Source organism: Monomorium pharaonis, chromosome 3 (assembly GCF_013373865.1).
Source record: "Monomorium pharaonis isolate MP-MQ-018 chromosome 3, ASM1337386v2, whole genome shotgun sequence".
NCBI classification, from domain to species: domain Eukaryota; kingdom Metazoa; phylum Arthropoda; class Insecta; order Hymenoptera; family Formicidae; genus Monomorium; species Monomorium pharaonis.
The window spans coordinates 28,500,260-28,512,090 of record NC_050469.1 but is presented as its reverse complement, the minus strand read 5'-3'; the positions used below and the strand labels follow the sequence as shown (position 1 = coordinate 28,512,090).

General features: G+C 33.7%; 2 protein-coding genes across 2 annotated transcripts in view; one reads left to right on the top strand and one right to left on the bottom strand.

Moving 5' to 3' along the window:
• Positions 1–3,338: 3,338 nt before the first annotated feature.
• On the bottom strand, positions 3,339–6,054 carry LOC105834855 (sperm-tail PG-rich repeat-containing protein 2-like). The gene is made up of 9 exons (XM_036283656.1): positions 5,943–6,054; positions 5,692–5,846; positions 5,462–5,596; positions 5,150–5,308; positions 4,862–5,083; positions 4,612–4,734; positions 4,398–4,539; positions 4,166–4,332; positions 3,339–3,458 (listed from the first exon to the last, which is right to left on the bottom strand). Exons 1-9 carry the CDS (start codon positions 6,052–6,054, stop codon positions 3,339–3,341), a joined length of 1,335 nt encoding a protein of 444 aa, XP_036139549.1.
• Positions 6,055–10,271: 4,217 nt separating this feature from the next.
• The window catches only part of LOC105834857 (nuclear migration protein nudC), a 75,589-nt gene continuing 74,029 nt past the window's right edge, over positions 10,272–11,831 (top strand). Inside the window, exons 1-4 of the mRNA XM_012677659.3 lie at positions 10,272–10,482; positions 10,587–10,664; positions 10,760–10,978; positions 11,307–11,513. Of these exons, the coding sequence (XP_012533113.1) occupies positions 10,408–10,482; positions 10,587–10,664; positions 10,760–10,978; positions 11,307–11,513 (579 nt within the window). The 5' untranslated portion in view covers positions 10,272–10,407. The remainder of the gene's footprint in view (positions 10,483–10,586; positions 10,665–10,759; positions 10,979–11,306; positions 11,514–11,831) is intronic.

Below are 11,831 nucleotides of genomic sequence, written 5' to 3'. Positions count from 1 at the left end.
AATAGCACGCTATACTTATATATTACCACATTGCAGAAAAAATATCAAATATTTTTGTAACTTTTTTGAAATATTATGAATAAAAATATGAAAGAACTTTTAAATATATTTAAAAAAGAATAGAAAAATATCTTCTTTTCTCTGTCTTAGTATTACACATAGTACACTTTTTTTATTCAGCATTAATAATTGCTCTTAGATTTGTTGTCGATTGAGTATTCTTGTATTTATGATATGTGTCAGATGGTATTGCGTTAGTTGATAACTAGATTCCCGTACGTCATGTAATCCCAAATGGATTATCATTTGCCTATAAATTACTGATTACAATTTGAAACAGTATTAGCGGTTTATGTATTTCCTAAATATATATTTTATGGCATATATTTTAAAAAAACATACAACTTAATTATACTAAAACATTATTTATTTCTTGATGTCATGTATTTTTAAATAAAAAACAATTAATAATTTTAGTCATTTATAGATGCACATTTTAACAATTTTAAGTTATTTTAATTTAGAATTGGTAACTTTTTTAATTTTAATGTAAAATTTTAAAGTTTAGAAATGTTTCTCTATATTTTTATATTCTTTTAAATTAAAAAAAAATTTAATATAATATTATTTGTTTGCAGTGATCGTAAACATTTAATGTATCAAACATTAGAACTTATCGAAGTTTATTGAAAAACATTAAATTTTAATCTACTCGTATCTTTGATATTGTAGTGATAAGTACAGTTATAAGAATTTCAACTGCATAATCTTATATTTGGAAAACATTTGTCTTTCTTCACGTGTCATTACACTCAGCTATTACAGTTCAGTGAACATCTTTTTACTGAGCATTTCGTTGTATTGATTTCAGTATGATCTTCCTTAAAGGTAGATTTTATTACATCGCAAGCTCTTTTCTTTGTTTAAAATTTATGAAAATTTTACATTTGTTCTACATATATATTTGATAGAAATAAATTATTTATAAAAACTTAAGTAGTTATAGAAGTAAAGTAATTTATTTATAATAAAAACATCTTACATTTTGTTTATTACATCTTACAATTTATTTACCTATGTTAAGAATGTAAACGTTTTGGAAAGACAAAAAGAGTTTCAGAAAAGATTAAACACATTCTTAATAATTGTATTTAAAATTCTTTTATTTGAAAGTTTACGAAATATATTTTATTAATTTGTCAATTAATAAGAATCAAAGAGACAATGTTGATACCTTTCGCGGGGTATAACGAACCAACGAAGAGATTTCTTCGATCGTCGATAATGCCAAGGAGTTTGGATCTTATTAACGCTTTTTATAAATTTCGGTTTACCAAGAGTAACATTAAATGATTTTTTTAGAACGGTCGACGCGATGTATGGATGTATCTATATAAAAATTATTAATTAATTAAACATATATTTAACTGACTTTACCTAATTAATATTTAACAAATTTACTTGTAATTAATATTGAATCAATAGATATTTAATAATTTAATAGTATTGATATAATTAATTGCGTATATTTCTTAAAATGGTACACTAAATATTTGTAATAAAAGAATCTTTATTTTTCTAATATCTGCGATTTACGAAGCCACTTTACGCACAGGTATAACGAAAATACAGCAGACAGAATAATGCAGGATGCTAGCCATCTCATGGTACATAACTGTGTCTCATACATCACCATCTGAAGCATCCGGTATTACTCTCATATGCTGTAAGCACGCAATATCCTGCCATGTTATAACTAAGTAAATACTATCGAATGCTTCTACTCGGGAGATTAAAAATTGTAATCGATCGAAGCCGATCGCTCGCTTGTCATTAAATAAATTTCTCGATGTACAATACTGCACTAATATAAAACTCATAAAAGAAGACGTATGTAATTACATAATGGTTTATATGATCTATGTATTGACATAAAAAAAATATATTACATAACTTTTGCTATTATTTATCTAGAAATTTTTAAAAATCCCTAATGTTTTCTAAGTTAATACAATTTTTACTTATTACACAACTTTTACTTATGTATGTGTAATAAGATAGAACTTTAGTAATAAATATTCCATAAAATATGCCGTCGATAAATCGAAAGAATCTTACGTGATAATGCAATGGCCCTGGTCTTTTGATATCTTTCTTTTTTTCACGAGGAGCGGAATATATCACGCCATTCTTCACGTTCTTTGATATATCTCCCCTGAGATCGTAGTGTGCTGGACCTGTGCACGCAATGGCAATAATGAAAAAGCTTCTCAGACGATTTTTTTTACATTTACTTCACTTTATACCTGGTACATGAAAATCGGCTTCTGGTATAATCGGAAACCGACTGGCGCGTGAGTCGAAGGGTGGAGCTAATCGTCGACAAAGGAAATCGCATCTATCACGATTAGCTTTGAAGGCTGATAAAGCTTCGTAAGCACCTGGATCCGGTATATCTCCCTATCAAAATTGAACAGGACACGATTTAATCAAAATGAATATTGACCTATCACTTGATCTTATTTTAATAAAATTACTCCAAATTTATTTCGTAAGTATTTGTATTTTTATATTCCGAAGCGTGTTAGTCCTGTCTGAAAATTAGAAGATTTAAGAGAAAGAGAAATTCGCTTTCCTCTCCTTCATAGTTTAATCATTTAGAATGTGCAAATTCGTGCACAAACCTAAGCGCCGATGTTTCCGGTTACCCGCAATTCGCATTATAGCGACAGAGACACCATGCAGGGATTGGCTGGAATTTCCAGCTCAACGAGCCGAAAGTGATTTCTCTGGACAACATCGGCCACGTGCCTTTGCGTGGAAATGACCTGCAGAGCGCAGCAAAATGTCATTTCCGGCCTACACGGTCACCATTCTTCCCTACGTTATGTAAATATAACTTTCTCGAATTGAGACATTATTGTCGTCAATGAGAAAATATTCGAATAGAAGGATATCGACTGTCAGTCATTACAAAGTAATTAAAATTCATTCCGCAAAAAACTATCGGGGCTGCTAAACAACGTTAATTCAGCAGTCGGCATTGTACATCCGCTTGCATCATCAATTTTCACAATGACAATTTTGCGCTGTTTCGATTGTTTAAGTGAGACAACCAGCTAATTTAAACTGCACGAACTCGTCGAAATACGTAGTGGAATCAGCAGCAAGTCGCTTGGCACTGACGACTCTATCCTGGCCTATCTACGGGCTGCGGCATCGAATCTCGTCCCGACGCTCTCGATTAACGGCCAGATTGGATCCTAGCCCCGAATCGCCCCGGGTACAGATGCATCGGTTCGATCCGCTGCCATTAATTTCGTCTCCAGCTCTCCTGATTACCTTGCGCTTCCCGGATTACTCGGCTCCACCGAGCCCACAGATTCCCGAGCAACCCGAAAGAATCTTCGGACGCTCGGTCTGACCACAGACTTATTGCGACTACTAGCGCGAAGTTTCTTAGAGCCGTCTTAATCATTATGCTTTTAGTACTTTGCAGGAGCTTTGACTACTTTAATGCAGTAATTAAATTGGATTTAATTTACTTAATTTATTACGAGAAATATAAGATATATATATATATAAAAAATAGAATATGTTTTGTGTAATTTTTTAAACATGATTTTATTCTGGACTTTTCAAAACAGAGGACTGGAAGTCTTTGATGTTAATTTGAAAAAGTGACTTATTTATTATATGAATAACTAACTTTATCATTATTAAAACGAAACAATAATTTATAAAAATTATTCTTAATGTATTATTTCGCTTTTGTAATTTTTAGAATGTTTGTGCGAGAAGTTATAGTATCAAATTTGATTTGTAAATAAATTTATAAAATTTATTATGTTACAATATCATGTTTTTATAGCGATGCTGACACCTCTTAGAGCACTAAACTGATTGTACATACATTTTCGTTGCAGTATACCGATAAAATGACATAAAATTAGCATAAGATTAAAACAAGCTTTTGGTCAGCAAAGTATTAATTGAGCGTAGAGAATGTAACTTTAATTAAATTAATTAGATATATATTATAAATAATAGATACGCTATGTTAAGTATAAAAATCTCTTATACTCACATTTCTTGGAAGTTTCGGAAATCTATCCACTCTTGATTTGAAGACTGCATGATATACCGGATATTTTATTTCACTTACTCCTTTTGCTACTTTAAATTTATCGGTTATCGTATATTCATGGTCGCTTATCGATGTCAGTGTTTCACAAAATTTTAAGTAATCAAAACGTTTTTCGCGTTTATTTTTGAAACGCTTTGCAGATTCAAAAGCTAAAGTTCCGACTTGCGTGTAATAATCTGCGGGCCCTGCGATATAAATTTATGTAATTTTAATGTAAATTGTGCGGAACATTTATTTGCATAACACATACCTGGTGTTATCACGTCGATAGTTCGTTTGAAACGATTATCGAAAGCGCCAAAAGGTGCGCGAAGAATAGAACCGTAACAAATTTGCGGAACTATAATTTCGTATGCTCCAGGACCAGGTGTATCCAATTGAATTTCAAATTTCTTGAAAAAAAAAAGGGAGAATAAATTGTAATTGCGTTATATAATAATCAGAACGAACATGTGGAAACGTACCTTCGCAGTTTGACTGAATGGCGGGCGTTTTACCCGTTTAAAAGGGTCACATTTGCACGCAATACGTTTGTGCTTATCGAACACGCTTTTTGGTAGGCCGTAATGATTGGGAGCTGGAAAGTTCTTTGTGGAAAGGCAAATTTCCATAAGGCGATTCGCATCATATACAAAGGCAGTCTCTCCCGGCTCCCGGAGTTTTCACGAAAGAACCGGCGACTGCGAAAGTTACAAAGCATGTTCTTAAAATTACTTGGCGTAATTTTTGCTGGTACAAAGCTTCCAAGAAACGCGGCTGCTTAGCGGCGGCTCTTTTCGCTTCCCTAGTTCTCTCCTCCTGGATTTGGGTGGGACTTTTCTTTGTTTCGTGCTCGTAGTCTCCGGGACCCGGGGTCACGGAAGTCCGTTCGTCATCTCTACCCTTCATTCTGCTCCAAAAGTTCCCTTTGTATTTCAGCGCGGTAAAGTTTGTTTCCTGCGGTATAAATAATCGTTCGCGATGTATTTCACAAACGGGAGACACGGCGTCTTATATCCATACCCCCCGAGGAACATCGTAGAAATCGGCTGGCTTGTGCTCGATGACCGGAGGAACTTTTACAAGTACGCCTCGCTCGTCGTAATCGTATCCGCCAAAGTCACGTTTCGAAGGAACGGAAAGTCCTGTTGCGAACGGTCGCGGCGGACGGATCAGCCATAGCTGCAGCAGATACATTAAATTAATTAATACCATAATTGAAAACAGAAATGATATTTGATCGTACGTTGAAGCTAAATATCAGAAGATAATATGCAATTTTTTTTAACGATACGACCAATGTGAATTAGCTACATACTTAAATGAGGAAAGTACTTTGCCTGCTGAGCCACGCCAAGTGCTCGGGCGAGATTCTATTTTTCGTGGAGTGTCTTTAAACAAATCGTACTTTGATCCGTCACGTATCTTTTCCTTAAATCTAACGTCGGTGTAATCAAGACTGACTCCCCCCTGTAAATTAACAAATCTCAGAGAATATCAAATATATACATATACATCATATATGTATGTATATCCGAGTGTATGCCGATATGCGGGAGAATTGCAAATAAATGAGGCATGAATAGGGAAAGTGCACGTTCTGGTATACGTTTCCGCGGCGCCTCTATATTGTACGAGCCAGGACCCGGAAACTTATGCGCGTCTTTTGGTATGCCGAGTGTCTGCCTGCTGGCTCCGCTCAAAAATGGATAAGCGTTGTCTGTGGAAACATAGAGCCCGCGTGTAACGTAATGGCATGCACGAATGTAAGTTTCACGGGAGAGCTCGCGGATGCTGCGCATCGCAAGTTACTTACTCGGGTCTCGGGCTGGCTTTGATGGCACCGATACATCGTAGGTCCCCGGGCCCACCCGGGCGGGAGTCGGCGCGGCCACTTTCGTGAATCTCTCCGTCCTGTCGAACGCCATACCGTCGGTTCGCGTTTGCACGATTCAGAGGAGAAAATGTTCAAAGCGATTTATAACCTAAATGGATGGAAACGGATGTTACGCTCTCAGGAGCGTGCAAATCAACACACGCTTGAGAACATATCGCGAGATGCAGTGCGATATCGCAAGATGTAAAACAACGTAGAGTCAGATTGTTTTATAATTGCCAATTGAGATTGTCAAAACGCAATAGTGCTTTCTATCTCGCGTTTTCACGATCTATGAGATAGTTCGATCGACATCGGGAGAGAAATATCGTTTATTTTACAAATACAACTTCAATGTAATATCTAGCAGCGACGGAGGATTGGTATGAAACGTTCCGCACTGTGCATTCTAATACTCGAGAAAGAGAGAGAAAGAGAGATGGTAGAAAATAATATTTCTAGAGATACGTTTCGATAAAGCGCACATTTCAAGCTCTTTCTTTTTCGATCGAATTCCGTGTGGCAAAAGACTTTGTATCATCATTGCGATCTTGCAGACTGCAATGCAATGTGTTTAAAAACGTTCTTACAGCGTCACTGATACAATACGATTTTATAATAACATTACAGCAATATTTAAACACATTATGAAAATAAACTGTTAAGATTTTATATTTAGTAAATATTTGTGTACGTGTGCATCCACATTTTCTTAATTGTTATAAACAGTTTTATACACAAGTTTTGTATTACATTTAAACGAGTCTATCGAGCAATAAGAAAAAAAAGCAAATGTTACTTATGATATTTTCTTCGATATTTATTGGTTATAAAATATTTTGATTATGACACTGAGAAAAAAAAGTAATTGGTTCAACAAAATTTTTTAGTTGCGGGCTGCCAACAAAAGATATATTTAATACAACAATATATGGTATTACTAAATAAATACATAGTCCTATCAACGTTATTGCACTTGCACTAACAGCAAATATCATTATTTTAAGTATATCTTTTGTTGGCAGCCCGCAACTAAACGTTTTGTTGAATCAATTACTTTTTTTCTCAGTGGATGAAATGTACACATTTCTATGAAATATAATTTATTTTTTTATTGGTTTATTTTAAAGAATATTTTTTTTATAGATAGAAATAACATTTTACTTTGCCAATTTATAATGAAATAAATTTCTATTTTTGTAAATATACTTTTAGATATCTTTTTCTCAGTGTAATTAATTTGTTTTTTTTATTCCTATCTCTGAATTTATAGCACATAAATAATTATTTAATTCATATATATATATAAGATCAATCAGTCATAATTTTAGGTAAAATTTTTCACATTTTATACGAATATAATTCTTTTCAATGTAATATTAACAAGAATTTTTATGATATAATATAAGTTTTATAATATTAATAAAATAAAAATTTTTACACGTAAAATTACACGATCGATCAGAAGATGGAACTACAGATGAGATAGTATCATAAAATATTTGCTAAAATAATATACAGTTAAAATAATAGCACGCATACAGAAGAAATAACATGATAAAAAATAAAAAGTAAAAAGTAAAAACAGAATAAAATAATATATTAATAATGGAGAAAAGAGAAGAGAGACTGCAGGAAAATAAAACAGCAGCAATTCAAACGTTTTTATGATATTAATATTCTAATTTAAAAATCTAAGAGAAAAAAGAAGTCGCGGCGTTAGAAATTTCCCGCGGAAAGCGCGAAATTGGACGGTCACGTGACCGAAATATCGTAAGTAACGGTCAGTTAGCGTCGTGCTCCGTCCGTGCGTAGTCAAGGAGTCGATCGTCTCGTGTGATTACTCGTCTTCCCGCCCCGTCCCGGTCGAATTTCGCGTACGACCTGTGTCCATATCGCTGAATTCAACGACGGACGATCGTCGCGATGCAACAAAACGATTCCCGCGACCGCGATCGGCGTGTATCTCGAACATTGGCGATCAGCGTCGCGTCGTCCGTCCCTCGTCCGTCCCGCGTCCGTTCTCTGCGTAATGAACTCGTCCCGCGTATCTCGGGAGATGCTCCGTTCCGAGGTTTGGAAACAAACTGGCGTGAGCGTGCTATTCGGTATCGGATATCGAAGGAGAGGAGCGGAAGGAACCGCCGGAGTAATCGTCTCCACGGCTCAGTCGATCGACAGGTGCGGGCCACCTTCGCTACGTGATTTGCATAACGGTCGCGTCCGCCATGATTGCTCGGAATCTCCTGAGATACTTGCGATTGGGATCGAGTCGCGAGTGCCGGAAATCGAGGAAGAAGCACTGGCATGGAGCATCATCCTTGTGGATTAATCGCAGCGGACGAATAGTGAAAGGACCCTTGTGGATATAATACGAAGGTACGACGTCGCAAGTGTGAAAATCTCAGTGCGTGAAAATCAGTGTATAAAGGTAAAAAAAAAAAAATAGTGTAATAAAAGTGTGTATCGAGCACGAATCGAGGAGCAAATGGATTAAATGGATTTATCGAGGATTAATCGATTAAAGTGGAGCGACTTGCGTTCAGCTATCGGTGAGTCTCCGCATGTTACTTTTTGTTCGATCCGATTTCTTGGGTTTTTCCATCGCATGTTGTTTTGCTACACGTTTCCCGGAATTGCCGGCAAGACCGCGTCGTATCCCCCCCTCTCCTTTCCTCCGCGTCGCCCTCTACTCATCCCCTCGTCGTGCGAGCGCTCGGGCGATACTAACAATAAGTCTAAACAACCCGGATCGCTCTTTATCTGATTTCGACGAAATAATCAGCACGAAAAATCCCGTGTAAGCAAGTCGTAAACTTGCAAGTGAAACGTTTAGAAATGTTCAATAACAAATATTTCTTTATACAATTCTGACAGGAGAGATTTTCAACGTTATTCATAAAAATGTTGTCGATAAATCTAGGAAGAAAGATAATAGGAATGTAATGATTTATTATTAATGCGTTATGAAAATCATAACGCATTAATAATAAGATGTGATTCCTAATGTCATAAAGCGATTTTATTCAATGGAAGTATAATGATTTTATTAAATTATAAAGCACAGTAATTTAATCGAGTTGGAATTTAATGAAATAATGGAGTAGAGTGCGAGATTAATTAAATAATTAAGTTTAACAATATTCTTTTTTTACATATAATTGGATATAAAATTTCTATAAATTTTAGATTGCATAAATATAATTTAAAATGTGATTTCTAAATTTATTATATTAGAATTTTCACAAATTTTATTATACCTAGATTGCACAGCAATTATCCATTGACACGAATGTGAAAATTAATAATATTTATGATATTTACGATAATATTCGTAGTTTATGAGTGCAATAAATTTAAATAATCTTATAAGTGTATAATCTTACATAACATTTTTATTGACGTGGATTAATCTTGATCTCAAACTTATTTTTTACTTTTTTTCTAATTTTAAGAATTGAAAAAAAATAAAAAGTAAATTAACTTGCGATTTTTAAATTGATCTATATTGACGGCAATAATTATAAAAACGTAAAAGTGTGCTCCAATGGAAATTATGGTATTAAGAAATAATAACACAAATTTGAATTTTTTAATATAAGTATTTATATAAGTATTTTAAGTATTTAAGATAATTTATGCAAAGTTTGCAATGCAGATAGTAGATGTTTTGTAAATAAAAACAAACTTTATTTATCTATTTTATTTATCTACAAAACAACTAAATTAGAATTGCAAAAAATTATACTCAAATCATTTAAAAAATACTAGAAGTATTTATTTAAGAAATCAAAATGATTGTCATTATTTTTTAAATTTTATTATTACACTAACAGAAGTAATAATAAAATAAATAAACCATAAAAATGTATTGATTAATGAGAATATACTGTTGTACACATAATTTTTTAATATGTATATTTAGTTTATTTGAAGTATATGAATATTAACATATATTTATAAAAAAAATATATACATATATATGTATATATACATATTTTTAAATTGTTTAGCAACCGATGATTATCGAAGAATATGCAATTATCTTTTACAATCTTTTTTATTCAAGTTATATTCAAAAATTATATCTTGGAATTATTTTTCAATTTCAAGGTTATCAAGAGAATTGTCTTTTGCAATTAATTATTTTACTTTTTTATCTTAAAAAATGCTTATATTAATAGTCGATAACTGACTCGAGATTTTTCCGTCGATCTGCCGTCAGAGCGCGTTAGTCGTATCGCTCAACTGGTCGCGCCATAATCCGGTCGATAATTCGAGATCATTCGAATCAACGTGGTGTTGGGATTTAGCAACAAAGCTTCGTTGCTACGTCTAGCGATACCAAACGTGCGGCTTTTTTCTCGCAAAGTGAATTGTGATATCACACGAATATCGAGGAACAATGACGAAGACCGAGGATCAATTCGATGGAATGTTGCTGGCACTGGCACAGCAACACGAAGGTGGTGTGCAGGACGTAAGTACAGATCGTTCCGGTTGAGGTTAACTCATGCGATGAGTAATTTGCGTTTCATGACTTTGCGTCCACGAGATACGCGAATGTTATTTTTTTTCTTTCAGTTGCTGGACACTATCTTCAGTTTCTTGGCGAGAAAAACAGATTTTTATACCGGTGGTGGCGAAGGGGCAGCTGAAAAGGTAACTGCGTGTATAAAAAGTAACACAAGATTGTCTCCTTAGAATTATCATTTTGGAAAGTTTTAAGTTGACCAGGTTTGCTTTCCTCTGTGCAGCTTGTCATGAGCAAATTCAAGAAACATGAAGCTGGCGCTCTCGCCAAGGCTGCCTCTGAGAAAGCAGAAAGAGCTGAGCAAGAGCGAAGGCGTAAGGAAAGACTCGAGAAAAAGAGAAAGGAGGAACAACCAGAGGAGGAAAAAATAGATAACGATTCTAGAATAGTTGAATTAACCGACGAACAAGCCGTCAAATTACAAAAAGAACTAGACAACAAGGTATTATTAGTATAGTGAAATATGTATTCTAACTTTTATTTTGTTAAGCTGAAATTATAAAATGTATGTTTTGTATTGTAAACAAGAAAACATACTTGTGTATACTGAAGATTATCTTACATTATAGTATGTTTTGTATTGTACACAAGAAAACATCCTTGTGTATACTGAAGGTTATCCTATATTATAGTTTATAGACAAAAGCAATAATACCAACACTTTGTGTCATTATGCATAGTGTAATTTCAGCTGCAATTAATGCTTGATTTCTTTAAGATATGGAAATTACTACAAATTATAATATTCAATTAATTATTTTGTCACGCAGAAGTTAGCAAATGATCCTGTCGCGGGATCTAGCAATGATAGTGATAACAACGCTAAGAAAGATGAACCTGAAAGTACTGATTCTAAGAATGACAACGCATCGGATGAGGAAGAAGATGAAAAGGAGAAAAACAAACTGAAGCCTAACAGTGGTAATGGTGCAGATATGCCGAATTACAGATGGACCCAAACTCTTGGAGAAGTGGAGGTAAGTTATTTATAATATAAAATATGATATAAACTTTATATCATATTTTACATATGATTAATTACACATGTGGTGTCGAAACATTGTATTAAAGAAAACTTATGGAGACTTATTAAGAATCTTTTTTCCTAATTCTTTTATATAAAAATTATTTTTAAAAGTTCTAACTTTTAAAAGTGAAGTAATATTTGAAATACTTTTAAATATTAATTTTTTTCTTATTTGTACACACAGAACAATTTAACTTTAATTTAGCCTGAAATAACAGCTGTTTTGCAAGTTTGTGTTATATTTTATACGATCAATTACGCATGTGGC

What these genes read in the sequence shown, in the direction of transcription:
- LOC105834855 (XM_036283656.1), bottom strand. Translation starts at nt 6,054, where the DNA reads ATGGCGTTCGACAGGACGGAGAGATTCACGAAAGTGGCCGCGCCGACT. An exon ending in ACCAGCAAAAATTACGCCAA is followed by an intron (nt 4,735 to 4,861) that starts GTAATTTTAAGA and finishes CTTTCCACAAAG; the next exon opens with AACTTTCCAGCTCCCAATCA. An exon ending in TATCGACGTGATAACACCAG is followed by an intron (nt 4,333 to 4,397) that starts GTATGTGTTATG and finishes TTTATATCGCAG; the next exon opens with GGCCCGCAGATTATTACACG.